The sequence below is a fragment of the Tiliqua scincoides genome, chromosome 2 (assembly GCF_035046505.1).
Source record: "Tiliqua scincoides isolate rTilSci1 chromosome 2, rTilSci1.hap2, whole genome shotgun sequence".
In the NCBI taxonomy this organism is placed as follows: domain Eukaryota; kingdom Metazoa; phylum Chordata; class Lepidosauria; order Squamata; family Scincidae; genus Tiliqua; species Tiliqua scincoides.
In genome coordinates, this window is record NC_089822.1 from 45333289 (window position 1) to 45348193 (window position 14905).

The 14905-nt window shown below is 46.1% G+C and overlaps 1 protein-coding gene across 1 annotated transcript; it reads right to left on the reverse strand.

Moving 5' to 3' along the window:
- Positions 1-346: 346 nt before the first annotated feature.
- On the reverse strand, positions 347-9687 carry LOC136638514 (zinc finger protein 782-like). Its single transcript, XM_066612558.1, has 3 exons — positions 9664-9687; positions 8429-8555; positions 347-1197 (listed from the first exon to the last, which is right to left on the reverse strand). Exons 1-3 carry the CDS (start codon positions 9685-9687, stop codon positions 347-349), a joined length of 1002 nt encoding a protein of 333 aa, XP_066468655.1.
- Between the last annotated feature and the right edge of the window lie 5218 nt (positions 9688-14905).

Consider the following 14905-nt stretch of genomic DNA (forward strand, 5'->3'; position numbering starts at 1 on the left):
CCAACTTGGACAGACTCTGGGAAGTAACAGAAGGAGAATTTTGACAAATTTTATATTTCAAAAAAACAAGAGCAAGCAACGTACTTCATCTTCATTTCAAACGAACTCTGCAGAAATAGCAAGAATTTTTCAAACATCAACTATTTGATCCAAAAAAAGGAATCAATTTTTGCTGCCCAACTGACCCCAAAACAAATCCTAACATCCCTAAGTTATATAAGGTTTCTCTCCTACAACCACTCTGACTGAACATTATTCTACTCCTGGCACTTAAAAGGTTTCTCTCCTGTGTGGGTTTTCTACTGGATTTTAAGTACATTACTTTAATTGAAGGTCATTCCACTCTTTATATGGTTTCTCCTGTGTGGGTTCTCTGGTGGTTTTTAAGTACATCACTTTGCTTGAAGGTCATTCCACACTCCTGGCACTTAAAGGGTTTCTGTGCTTTGTGGGTTCTCTGGTGGATTTTAAGTAAACTATTCCAATTAAAGGTCTTTTCACACTCCTGGCACTTATAGGGTTTCTCCCTGGTGTGGGTTCTGTGATGGATTATAAGACAACTACTCTGACTGAAAGTCTTTCCACACTCCTGGCACTTATAGGGTTTCTCCCCAGTGTGGGTTCTCTGGTGGCGTTTAAGAGTCCCACTTCCTTGGAAGGTCATTCCACACTCCTGGCACTTATAGGGTTTCTCCCCGGCGTGGGTTCTGTGGTGGCTCTTAAGTGTACTACTGTGACTGAAAGTCTTTCCACACTCCTGGCACTTATAGGGTTTCTCCCCGGTATGGGTTCTGTGGTGGTTCTTAAGTAAATTACTCCGACTGAAAGTCTTTCCACACTCCTGGCACTTATAGGGTTTCTCCCCAGTGTGGGTTCTGTGGTGGCTCTTAAGTGTACTACTGTGACTGAAAGTCTTTCCACACTCCTGGCACTTATAGGGTTTCTCCCCGGTATGGGTTCTGTGATGGATTATAAGACAACTACTCTGACTGAAAGTCTTTCCACACTCCTGGCACTTATAGGGTTTCTCCCCAGTGTGGGTTCTATGATGGATCTTAAGACTATGACTGCGACTGAAGGTCTTTCCACACTCCTGATATGTAAACAGCCTCTTCCCTGTGTGGGCTCTTTGCTGAGAAAACCGAGTCTGCTCCCACTTTCTTCTAAACAGGTTCTTCTTCTGATTCGAAACAGATGCTGTTGAAATAAGAAAAGAAATGCAGTAAGAGATCAAAGGAAGAAGCTGCAGTCAGTGGGGGAAGTGTGATGTCCATGTCCCTGCATGTCTAACAGGGATCTGTGAAGTGTGGCCACACTCTCCCAACATCCCCCCGTCGCCAGGATAAGGATCTAGACCAGGCAGCAAATGCTTGAGGTTGATTTAAACTCATCAGTAGTTTTACATTCATGCGAGCTCCCTTTATGTCACAGATACTGCCTTATGACTTTAGAGGAATTGCTTCACTTTCAGCAACCTTTAACTGCAAGTGACTTCATCAATATTGTATTTTGCTTCATTAGAGAAGAAGGAATCTCAGAGAAATAAAGGCCTCAACTAGAGAGGAGGAATAAGAAGTAGTAAAAGAACAAAGAAAAAGAAAAGAAAGCCTCTAGTTGAAAATCAAATTTCAGATTTAGGGATGATAGGAAACTGTCTTCTAGAGTCAAATGTTCTCCAGAAAGTGTGCAGCTGATAAACCATCCAAAAGTGTGTCCAGAATATTGATGCCTCCTGGTTTCCAGGAGGCCACTAGGCCCAAAATCATGCCCGGACTATGAAACTCGTTCCTTCAAAGGGAGGGCAACCCCATCTACAAAAGGATAAACTTCTCTTTCCATATGGGTTCTCCTCCAGAGCAAAACAACCTGCACACTGTCTCAATCAATCAAGCCCATTACTGTCTCCTCCAGACATCGGTACAGACTGTTATCGGGTGTGCTTTTCAGACACACATAAACATGAGTGCACGGGGAAATTCCTTTTGCATCCTGTGACCCTGTGCAGTGGCCAGTGGCACAGCTCAATGGTTCAGAAGGAAGAGGGAAGGCAGGGTGAAGGTGCAGCAAACAAACTTTTACAGTGGTGATAATGTTACAAAAGCAGAGAAGGGGAATCCAAATCAAAAAGCAATTCAAAGTTTCTTAGCAATTTGTATGGTGCTAGACCATAAACGTAAGTGATTGTTATCTACAGAGGAGAGGACAGAGATGAGGAAATCCTTAACACTGCAAAAAGGAACACACTGGCGCAAACATGGTGGCCAAAAAGAAGGCAGAGAGAAGGCTGTAGGAAAATTCAGAGGTTCACCCAGGGGAGACAGGATGTTGTAGTGGTTTGGGAGCTGGACTCAGACTTGGAAGATCCAGGTTCAAATCCCCCTCAGCCACGACACTTCCTGGGTGACCTTGGGCCAGTCACTTTCTCTCAGCTTCACCTACCTCACAGGGTTGTTGTGAGGGGAAAAAAGGAAGGGAGCAGCTGTGTACACCGCCCTGAGCTCTTTGGAGCTCTAAGGGCAGTATAGAAATGTGATTGATAAATAAATAAATAAATAAATAAATAAACTGGGGCTAAGGAAATAGAGTAGTGGGAAGGGGAATAGGAAAAGAGAAAAGAAAAGAAAAGGAAAGGGCTCCTGATGTTCCAACCATGATAAAAGACTGTGACTGGATTACAGTTCTATGTAGCCTGAACCAAATGCTACAAGCAAGGAGGAAGCCTCTTGATGGGCTGTGCAATCACTTCATCTCTCTGCCCAAAGGATAACTGTCCAGATTGCTGGCCTTGGTTGTGTTCTATGAGAGAAATGGAGAAGAAGACTGGAAAGGGAAAGGGGACTGAGTGGTTACCAGTCATTGGTTCTGGCTTGGATTGGGGTGCTTAATAGGGCTCCAGTGGGTCAAATGAAAGATCATGAAGCAACAAAGAAGACAGATAAGCAAAGGAGAAAAGGACCGAAGACACAAGGGTTGGGTAATTCAGTTTTTTATATCTTTTTCTCCCATAGGATACTCTTGATGCACATACCCTGGAGTCATGTGCACTGTGAGGAGAAAAAGGGACAGGGATACCTGATTGGTACCAGTTTTTTGGTCACATGCTTATGCAAGGCTGGAATGTGGGAATCTGCTAATGACTGCTGGTGCATTTCCCACCAATCTGTTCACATATGCTTTGGAGACATGTAAATAGCACACTTACACATGCCCAAAACATGCATGTCTGGGGGTCTTGCAGTTTTGGGTTATGAGGCACACACCCACAAACTGTCACCGCAAGAATAAAAAGAGATGGGAAATCACTCGGAGGCCATCCAGTCCCAAAGAACTAATTTATTAATACATGAACTGAAAGCAATAAAATAAAATTATATTATTTTAGTTAATATAATAATTTTATTTATTTAATTATTCATTTTTATTATTTTTAAAATTTTAATTAACATTTTTATTATTTTAATTACTAGCCCTGGCCTAGGTTGGAGGGGGGGGGTTTCTACCATGTTGTACTCTTGGTGCCTGATCGCTGGGCCTCTGGCTCATCCCTCTCCATCTACCTGTGACAGATGTTGCTGCCTGAACTGACAGCTTTCCCCTGTAGCCTTGGATGAGCTTTGAGAGGAGGGGTTATGAAGCACACCCTCTTCCTCCTCCTCTGCAGAGGACAGCTTCCTTCTGTTAGTGCATCTTCCAGTGGCTATGAAGACAGAACCCTCAGCATTGCATCTTGCCACTACCACCTCACTACTGGCACTGACTGAACCCTTTACTGGGGTGTGCCTTAAAGGCATATGTGACACCACCCCCTTTCCGTCCAGAACCCATCTCCCTAGTGTCCCTATCACCTTTGCAACCAGGAATCCTGCCTTGGAAGAGGCATGGATAATCTCAGTACTCACATTTGGTCCACCTAGGGGCACTAGTACTCACTGTGGAGTTAGTGACTAGTTTGGAGCGGTACACGCACCACTTGACTATCTAGGTTTCCCAGCACGGGCCTCAATGCCTATACGTGGGGGGGGGGAGGATGTAGCTGTACCTCCTAGGTCAGAGATGTCAAACTAGTTTCATACAGAATAGCATTCGTTGTGCCTGCTGAGGGCTGGAAGTGATGTTATTAGGCAGGAAGTGATGTCATTAAACATTAAACATCATTAAAAAATAAGCACTTTTTCTCACTTAGGAACTCATTAGCTGCAAATGACAGAAGAGAAAACATGCAAATCTTAATCTCATTTTTCAAGATATGGGAGAGCCTGATTTTCATGTCGGCTGCTCTTTCAGGAGTAACATTTCAGCACTGTTCAGCAGCTGAGAGCCTGAGGGCCAGATAAAAAGCTTCCGCGTATTGCATCCGGCCCCTGGGCCTTATGTTTGACACCCCTGTCCTAGGTAGCTTAGCAGGCACAAGGGTAGGAATGGTAACTGCTGGGGTCCTCTCCCCACACCTGGGCCCCCGCCTTAAGGAGCCGGGCAGTAGGAGGTGAGAGAAGACAGCAGGAAGAGGGGAGGGATGAGGTGAAGGCAGCACTGGGGAAGAAGAAAGGCCTTTAAGTTCAGGGGAAGGAGCGGGGCCATGGGGAGGGTAGCTGGCTCCACAAAAGCCAGGAGGCTAGTGATGATGGGACTGGCCAGAAGCTGGGAGGTGAGTGGCTGTGCAGCCAACTGCCCCTGCCCAGGACTGGGGCAGAAACAGCTCAGACACAGAAGAGGACCCGGGTGCTGTAAACCCCTCTCCCTGAGCCAGTCTGAGGCCTTTGCAGGGCTCCCTTAAAGGGTCAGTCAGGCTGAGCAGAGGCCCTGCTCCAAGAGCCTCACAGTAACATTTCTCCCAGAAAAAAAATACAATTGATATAACAAAAAAAAATAAAAATAAAGCTCTTAATACAAACAATTGCCACTTATAGGGGTCAACACAACTATTCAAAATAATCTAGGTCAGTGGTTCCCAAACTGGTGGGTTGTAACCCAACAGGGGAACTGGAAGAAGGCCACTCCCTTAAGGGAAGTGGTCAGGAAATGACTGCAGTGACGGCACTGCAGCAGTTGCACTGCCGCTGCAAATAAGGAACTTTTTAACATTCGAGGGGGGGTAGTGCTGCCCATTCAGTCTATCCGCTGCTCTTATAAGGCTCTTATCTCCAATAGCAAATCAGAAGTGGGTCACAATTGTGGATAAGAGCCTTTCTGAGCAGCAGGAACACCTGCCAGAGGGGGCTGTGGGCTCCCCACATGCTCCAGATGGCCAGAGCTATCCCCCCAGGTACAAGTTCCTTCTTCACAGCAGCAGTGCAATCACTGTGGTGCCGTTCCCACCTCCCCTACTTACAAGGTTCCCAAGTCCCCTGTAGGAGTTTGGGAACCACTGATCTAGGTAAATAACTATTCCTGTCTATATAAAATGGTATCATCATTATCTAATACACACATGCTCACACATAAATATAAAAAAATCAAGAAAATGAAGAGTTAGAATAACTCTTCAAAAGAGTCTGGATTTTGAAAAAAGAGTCTGGACAAAAGAGTCTAACAAAAGAGTCTGGATTGCTATGGCAGAGGGAGAGAAAAGACTGAGTCTGCTGAGGAATCCCAAGATAAGATAGCAGACCAAGAAAAAGAGGGAAGGGGAGGAGAAGCAGTCAGGAAGTTACTTGTCAAACAGCCCAATCTCCTGATCCACTGTCATAAAGGCCACGGCGATGTGATGTGCTATGGAGCCACCTGCACAAACAGCCAGGGCTCCATGCACACATCACCAGCTCCTGGAGGCCCTGTTAGAGCAGGTAAGATTTTAGAAGTGGAAACCCTTCTGGGTTGGCTGGCCAAGCTGGGGATTGGGGGCACTGTTTTGCAGTGGTTCCACTCCTTCGTAGCTGACAGGTCTCAGATGGTGATGCTGGGAGACTCTTGTTCAGCACCTTGGCCTTTGCAGTGTGGGGTGCCACAGGGTTCTATTCTGTCCCCCATGCTTTTTAACATCTACATGAAACTGCTGGGGGAGATCATCTGGGTATTTGGAGTGGGGTGTCACCAGTATGCTGATGACACCCAGCTCTATCTCTCCTTACCATCTCATTCCAGAGATACTGTGGAAGTCCTGGAGTGATGTCTGGAGGCGGTTGGGGTCTGGATGAGGGCCAAAAGGTTGACATTGAATTCAGAAAAGACAGAGGTACTTCTGGTCAGAAAATCCTTGGTGCAAGTACCGCCTGCTCTGAATGGGATTGCACTCCCCCTGCAGGAGCAGGTGCACATTTGGGTATGCTCCTGGATTACCTTTCCCTGGAGAGCAAGGTGATGGCAGCAGCGAGGGGTGTGTTTGCTCAGCTCCGGCTAGTGTGTCAGCTGCGGCCGTACTTGAGTTGATTGGACCTGACCACAGTGGCCTATCGGTTCAAGATGTGATTACTGTAATGCGCTCTACCTCGGACTGCCCTTGAAGATGGTTTGGAAGCTGCGTCTAGTGAATGTGGCGGCTAGGATGGTTACTGGAGCTAGGCGGTTTGATTCTGTCGAATTGCTGCTTCGACAACTGCATTGGTTGCCCATTCATTTCCGGGCCTAATTCAAGGTGCTGGTTTTGATCTTTAAAGCTCTTCATGGTTTAGGGCCAGGTTATCTGAGAGACTGCCTTCTTCCATATATTCCGGCCCATCCTCTTAGGTCATCTGAAAGGGCTTTCCTGCAAGTGCCGCCTTTCTCCCAAGTTAGGGGGATAGAGGCATGGGGGCAAGCCTTCTCAGTAGTGGCGCTACAGTTATGGAACACCTTACTGGGGGAATTGTCCTTCCCCCTCCCTCATGGCATTTTGGCAAGGGCTTAAAACATTTTTGTTTCGTTTTGCATTTAGGATGTCTGCGTCCTGCGCCTCTATAGCAGTTCCTTGAGTATTTTTGCCCTCCTCCAATTGGTTCCCCCCATTGTATTTCCAACTTATTTTCTATTTTTTATTCTATCGTATATCGTCTTTGCTATTTTCTATTTTTTAATTCTATTGCACATTGTATTTTTTTTTTTTTTTTACTAATCTATAAATTGTAAGCCGCCTTGGGCATCTTCTTTCAATAGAGGAAAGTTGGGGTAAAAATCTTGTAAATAAATAAATAAATAAATTTTAGGGAAGGATCGGGGTGGGGAGCAGGAAGGATACTGGGTAGTTTGGGAGCAGGAAGGGGTGGATCTTGGCAGCAGCAGTGCATACCAGCATCCAATCTCCCGTTTCTGGCCCAGACCCGCCCACAAGGCTCCCTGGACTACTTGTGCCAGCAAAATAGTCAGCATACATCCAAGGAGACCCACTGGCAGGCAGGCAGCCTACTCAGGGGTAAATAGAAATACTAAAGAAAGATAAGGCAGGGGTTGTTACTAGACCCTGAAAGCATAGGAGGTTTCCTTTCTCTGGAGGAATGTTTTTAGGTATCAGTTGTTGTCCGCAATGGAGGATGGAGTTCTCTGAGACAAGGGTAACTGTTACTTGTGCTTCAAGAGCAGGCATTGTTCTCCTGTTCTTCAGAGATTGTTCTCAGTATTCTCCTGTTGTGCAGCCTATAGGGCTCAGCAGAGTCAATTAAGACTGGCAGCTCTTTTTCATGAAAATATTTTTTCTCCCCCCCTTTTTTCTTTTTTCCTTTATTATTATAGTATATTTACAATGTGTTAAATTTTTACTATTGTATGATTTTTATTCTTTAATAAAGGTTAAAAAAGAAAAAAGGAGACAGGGAGCTCAGAGGGTTTTTCCAAATCTCCACTCCCCTCTTAGTCTAAAGGCAGAAATTTCCCAAAATCCTTCTGCAGGGTTGCCATCTGTAGCAGAGTCCTGGGTCTCCAAAAGGATTTTCAGTTAAGGAGTTAGGAAAGTGAAGTGATTCCTTGGGAGAGGGTGTCCCCACATTTTTATGGGCTACCTGTTGTAAGTCTAAAGTGAAGATATTTTCTTCCTTCTCTGCTCTGTACTCCAACTCTGCCTCAAGGAAAGACTTTTTTCATCTCTGTACTTTCTACATGAGGAAGTTCCAAAACCCCCATAGACATCTGTCCCCCAATGCTCTCACATCTGAGCTCTCAATGCAACTTCACTATTTATGCAGGAATACTTATGCTGTTTCTCTCTTGGGAGGGTCCTGCACGCAGGAGAGCCCAAACACAGGGGGAAGCGTCCTCCAAAACACATCCACCTCCTCCAAAGGGCAGCCAAGAGACTGTCAGCTAATTTATGGCACCATGTCCCCAGGTTGGGGCTACCCCCCTCACCAACAGACCCAGATCCGGGTTGGCTAGAAGGAGAGGATGTGGGAAAGCATCAGGCATAGCAGCAGCCATGCCCAAGTCATGCAGTCTGGACACCAACTCCCTGTGGCAATATCCAATGGAGCTGAGGTTGCTACCTGGGGCATCTATCAATTAAGGGTCAAAGGATCCTCCTTACCTACAAAGACCACATTTTCATAGTTCTCCATCATGATAGTCTCATAAAGGTGCCTTTGGCATTGGCTCAGCAGAGCCCACTCTTCACTGCTGAAAAAGAGAGCTATCTCCACAAATGAAATTGGGTTCTGAAAAAAAAAAGAGAAATGTCCTATTAGCAAGCCAGCCTGGGTCATAACTGTAGTCCAAGGGGAGAAGTGAGGAAAATCTGAATGTTTCCTGCATTTGAGAAAGAAGAGGCCAATGTCACCTTAAACTACATAGGTAGATGGAGGTAGATTAGCTGGGCTTACCAGGGCAACCCCGGAGAAGGGAAGATTTTGGGATACAGGAAAAAGGGAAAGTTAGGGGGTTAATAGGAAGGAAATGTGTATAGTCCAGATCTGGGATCTCCAAACCCCGGTCTGGGGATCACATGAGGCCCTTCAGAGGATTTGATCTGGCCTGCTACATGAGGTGGGGAAGCTTGGCTGTTTCGGCCTACAGCAACCTGCTTACGGGCCAGGCACACAGAGCCTTGTGTGAAGATCACCCCAGAAGGCTCCGCACCTGTGGGAATTCCCTTGGAAAGAGAGCTCTCCTGTGATGGGGCAGGGTGTGTGTTTGTGGAGGGAGGGGAAGAGAGAGAGAGAAAACGAGAAACTTCTGCTTGCTTCTCAACTCCACAAATTATAACATACCCTTTGGAAATCTGAGAGGAATTCCGGATACATTCAATACCCTGATGGCCTATCAGTCCCATCTATCCAAAACTTACTGAAAGCATGTTCTTTTTACAAATCAATTTATTTCTCAGATTTCTCCCAATTTATTACTCAATTGTTCTTCAACTCTTTATTCCTGCAACACATTAGTTCTCTCCCCAATACCACCAAATAATTTCCCCTTCAAAAATGTTTTTCCAAAAATATTGATTTTCTACCATATTCCTTCTTTCACAAAATTATTTCTCCCCAAATTAATATCCCAATTCAATAGCCATTCCTCCCTCTTCCAATGCAAGTCACTTTTGTTCTCTACTCCCTCCAATGCCTTTTCAAAATCAATTCCCCCCTCTTCCGTATGTATGTATGCATGTATGTATGTATGTTCTGGCCCTTGACACTGTGTCAGATACACGATGTGGCCCTCGTGCCAAAAGGTTTGGAGACCCCTGGTCCAGATAGTCAGGTGAAATGATTCTGGATGGGAATGTTACAGGAGAAGCCCCAGCTGTCCCTTGCAAATCTCCCTTACCTGGCCCGGATGAGTGGCAGCCATTTCTGTTCCCCCGCAGGGCCTGGCTTGCTTTGATTCTGTTTCTCTACTGCCTGCCAAGGAGAGAAAGAGACCTAGATGAGTTTTTTACCTTGCATGCCTGCTTCACGCCCCTCTTTGAATTCCTTTCCACTGTTGAGGTGCAGCGAGACTGGCAGGTTCAGGAAGGACCATATCGGTGGCCATTAGTCCTGGAGGCTAGAAGCTGACCAGCTTCGAATGCAGAGGCTGTCCTGGCTGGGAGGAGGTTGGGAGGAGGTTTGCCCCTCTGCGCTAATCCTGAGGGGCTCCAGCAGTCACCCTGATATCTGGCTCATGAGGTGTTTAACAGGGAAGGAAAGGCCAGGGGGAGGCTGGCAATCACGGGGGGGGGGGCCTTAGGAACAGAATCCCAAAGGGGGTTGCATAAGGTCCTGAACCTGTGGCTGCCAGCCCAGCACAGGCCTCCCTTCTAGGGCAGAAGGAGAGTCCAGCAGCCCTCCTGTTCTGGCCTCCCAGTGCAGCCTCTGCAACCAGAGCCAGAGCTGCGCTTCCTCCTTTCTCTCTGCATTCCAGGACCTGCCACTGCTGTTCCTGGCTGGGCCTGCACACACCCGCACCAGGCCTTCCCTCTCCCCCTGGGCTCAGGCCTTCCGCTTCCCTCCCCCTTCCAGCTCTCCAGCAGGCCTCCTCCCTTCAGGGCACTGCAGGGCCTCCTGGGAAATGGCCCCTGGCCCTGCAGACTCACTGCACATCACTGAACCCGTGTCTGCCATTGGGCTTCCCTCTCCCTGGGCTCAGGCCTTCTGCTTCCCTCCTCCTTCCAGCCCTCCAGCGGGCCCCCTCCCTTCAGGGCACAGCAGGGCCTCCTGGGAAATGTCACCCTGGCCCTGCAGACTCACTGCACATCACTGAACCCGTGTCTGCCATTGGGCTTCCCTCTCCCTCTGCTCTGTCCTCCTCCTTTGCCAGTCCTGGTCCCATCCAGCCCTGCCTTTCCCCTGAGAAAGCTCATGAAACGTTCCTAGGACTGGGAGCACGTCTCCCCCATCCCATATACCAGCGTGCTGGAGAGCAGCAGCCATCATTCCTGCCTCTGCTGACCCCTCTGGGTGTCTGACTGGGCTTTTCTCCTGGGAGCGGGTGCCCCAGCTCAGCCCTGCTCCATCACTGCTGGCAACAATGTCCTTCAGCCCCCACTCACGGCTTGCTGCCTGCAGAGCCCAGGAGGCGCTTGAAGGAAAAAACAAGGATGGTGGTGTCCTTCTTGGCAAGTAACCCAAGGGCAGGCTGCTGGCCTCCCACTTGCTGAAGTCCCTCCTTTGCACACTCTCCAGGGCTCTTTCCTCACAGACTCTGCCCTGCTTGGGGATGGGAAAGTGCCAAGCCTGGTGGCTGCACCGTCCCCTCTTCCTCCAGAGGTGAGAAATTCCAGGGATAGCAGGAACCGGTGCTAGTGTTGAGATGATGAGCACTGTGGCTGAGAGCAGTGAAGACCCCTGGCTGCTGTGTGACATTTGCTTTGCCTACAAATATGCAAGCAGAACCCAAAGGGAGGCAAGTAGGAGCCCCCCCCCCAATAAGGGAGCAGATCCACCACCCCACATCAGATCCCACCGAGAGAAAAAGAGAGACCCTTGCATCCCACAAAAGTTCTAGCTCCCCTCCTTTGGCTTCCAGGCCCCCCTTTTAACCCTGGGCCCAGTCACAATGTACAAACATGCCGTAAGACGCCATTTGGTTCAACGAGCATCTGTGCATTGCCGTTTCTTCCTGGAATGGCTCCAAGGGTGAGTGGGAGGAGCTAGTTACATGGCACCTTGTGGTGCCTGCAGTACTTACTGTTTTCTCCCCCCACCCAGCTATGCTTCTATGCTGAGCCATCAATTGTCAGACAGCTTTTTATGTGGTCAGCTTTATCCACGATGTCACACCTGTCCCTGACTGGTCAGCCTGCACAAGGCCCCACAAACCGCCTCTCTACCAAGGATGGGTGCAGCATGTTCCCTGCCATTGCTTGCAGAACCAGGTGGAAACTGATTTTTTTTTCAAGTGAAATATTAAGTTTATAGTGGCTATGTTTTTTAGCCTAGGCTGACTTTGGCTGTAATCCTAACCACACTTTCCTGAGAGTAAGCCCCATTGAACAAAATAGGACTTATTTCTGAGTAGACCTGGTTAGGATTGTGCCCTTTGTATTATAATAAACTATTTATATTTAGTGGTTTGGTAGGATACCACTGTCTCTCGTGGTAGAAATCTCTGGGCTGAAAAGTAAACGTGACAGTAATGTGGCATATGAATTGCGTTCGGACAAGTCACTGGCACAGATGCATATGTGACTCAGAGAACAACTAGAAATGAAAACAACAGGTGAATATTCAGTCAGCCTGTCTGAATGAAAGAAAATGGCTCTCTCTTATTTAGTTTCTCATTTTCGTTCTATATTATCCATCCTGATACTGAATGCTCTGTTCTTTTCGCTTTCTTCACTTTTATGAATACTTCACCATGTGCAGTGTTTGTTCTTTTCGAGGGTAATTCCTTTTGGCTTCATTGGGTTTCTGAAAGAATGAAGCATACAAGAGCTTAATTGGCCAAACTTTGTAACTCTGTACTTGCTCTATCAATTTTATCACAGCAAAAAAAAGAAAGAAAAATAAAAAGCACTTTAATGATTTATTTGTCTACAGAATCATTTACAACTTGGCATTAAAAAAAATTCCATTTCTAGTTAAGCAAAGCCTAACAGAGCAAGACAATCAACCTGAATGAAGCCACACTTTAAAATGTTTCTTAAAAATAAGCCTTCTAGAAATGCAGTGCTTTTAAAAATGTAAATTAAGCTGTAATCATCATAGCAATGAAGTGAAGCATTCCCAATGGAAAAATGAATTTCAAGAGTTAAACATTGGTCTCTAAACTCTCTAAGCCGTATTCTGCAAGGACCCCCCCCCCCCGAGATTTAATATATGGTGTGGAACCCATTAGTTTTAATGAAGTGATCTTAGCAGCTGAAGGTAGAGCTTATGTCTCCATGGAAATACCTACATACAAAAGTCATCAAACCTATGTAAACCTATGTTATTAACTTTTATGCACAAGCAACATGCACAGGGTTGGTCTGAAGACAGAAGACGTTAGCATTCTACAGCAGCATGAAATCCTGGATTTGAAAGAATGTGAGTAGATGGTGAAAAGATGTCTGGAAATGGAGGAGATATTGTATGCATGCTTTGGGGAATATGCCTGCAAGGTGGACATTTATGGGCTGTTTGCTGTTTATTTTAAAGGGGGAAAAAGAGAAGTTCTAATATATGGAGGATTAGTCATGTATTTCAGTGCATGGGCACAAATGGGGAAAGGTTTTAATAGCAGGAGATTTCTTTATTATCATTGAAGTGCTGGGAAAACCAATCTTTGGGGATAAGAAAAAATGGAAACTGTATGGAAATTAAAGCAGTTTGAAATGGAGTACTTTGGAAATACTGTATCAGAAAGTTGTGTGAAAAGAAAGGACTTCTGGCTTTCAGAAAATCAAAGGCAGAGTTCCAAAGGTGACAATGAAGAGCTAAAGCAGTGATGGAAAAAGCAAGTGAATGTATTCAAAGGAAAACATAACTTAGGGCCCAATCCTATCCAACTTTCCAGTGCTGATGCAGCTGTGCCAATGGGGCATGTGCATTCTGGGGTGGGGAGGGCAATCATGGAGGCTTCCCCAAGGTAAGGGAATGTTTGTTCCCTTACCTCAGGGCTGCACTGTGGCTGTATTGGCACTGGAAAGTTGGATATATTTGGGCCTTTAACAACATAAGATGAGGCCTGCTGGATCAGGCCAAAGGCCCATCTAGTCCACTCTCCTGTAGCTCTTGATCTTGATATAAGTGCCCACTTAGCTTCAAAAATAACAAGTTACTTATAAATTTGGGTATATTTTAGCTTCACTGCACCACACTGAACTCCTGCCTCTACATCAAAACTATCCTATAAGATGGGTCATGCTTCTAAGAGAAAACTCCAATCCTTGATGTGTCCTAAGTACCTGTACGTATGAAGTTGTTCAGGTCATTATGTTCCAAATTACAGGACTCTCATGCTCCACTAGAGCAATTCAGTCAGATAAACTGAAGCCTTCTGCTTTGTCCATTCAAGAGGGTGGCCATTTCTACCCATTGCACTCACCGTGCATTAATTTTGTCAGTGGACTGTTATATCAAAATCCATAGTCTGCTATAACTGTGCTTTGGCTTGCAGGACTGAGGTATAAAAGTTAACTGTGTAAATGTGCAGTTCCAAGTTTGGGAATAAAGAAAGCCAATTATTTATTTAGTTATTTGATTTTTCTTTGTGAACTTTTTCGTTGAAAAGCGGTATATAAATACAGTATATAAATACTGTTAATAATAATAATATTTTGCTGGCTTGGCAGCACAAAATGTGAGAGGGATCCTGGAGTTGCAGCGGATCACAAGATGAGCATTAGCCAGCAGTGTAATGTGGCTGCAAAGAAGGCTAACACAATTTTAGTCTGTATTAGTAGAACTGTAGCTTCCCAGTCACGAGAACGGAGGTAGTGGTTCTGCTTTATTCTGCTTTGGTCAGACCTCACTTGGAGTACAGTCTCCAATTCTGGGCACTGCATTTTAGGAAAGATGTAACCAAAGTGGAGCAAGTTCAGAGAAGAAAGAGAGAGGAGAACAAGTTCTATGAGGAAAGGTTGAAGCAACTTGGCATGTTCAGCCTGGAGAAGGCTGAGGGGGGATATGATGGCACTCTTCGATTACCTGAAGGGCTGTTCTGTGGAAGAAGGAACAAATTTGTTCTCAGCTGCCTCTGAAAGTAGAACTAGATCAAATTGGCACAAACTACAAGAGAGGAGATTCTGGTTGGAGGAAGAAATTTTTGATAGTAAGGACAGTTACCATTCAGCACTGCAACAGATTGCCTAGGGAGGTGGTGAGTTCACCCTCAGTGGAGATCTTCAAGCAGAGGCTTGAAAGGCACCTGCTGGAGATGCTGTAGGAGATTTCCTGCTACAGGCAGGGGGTTGGACCAGATGACTTTGTGGGTCGTTTCAAGCTCTTATGATCCTGTAATTTTAATTATTTCAGTATGATCCTATGATTATAATTACAGGTCGATTCTCAACATCTGGGGGGGGGGGGTTTCCATTCCTGGAATCCCCTTGGATGCCGAAAACTGTGGATAATGAAATCTCCTGTCCCAACCTGTTTTTTGAGGC

Bases quoted from the DNA above. Each gene is read 5' to 3' on its own strand.
- LOC136638514 (XM_066612558.1), bottom strand. From the start codon at position 9,687: ATGGCTGCCACTCATCCGGGCCAG. The intron at 8,556-9,663 runs GTAAGGGAGATT...TTTTTTTTTCAG, and splicing joins CTGCCACTCATCCGGGCCAG to AACCCAATTTCATTTGTGGA. The intron at 1,198-8,428 runs GTAAGGAGGATC...TTATTTCAACAG, and splicing joins TGAAAATGTGGTCTTTGTAG to CATCTGTTTCGAATCAGAAG.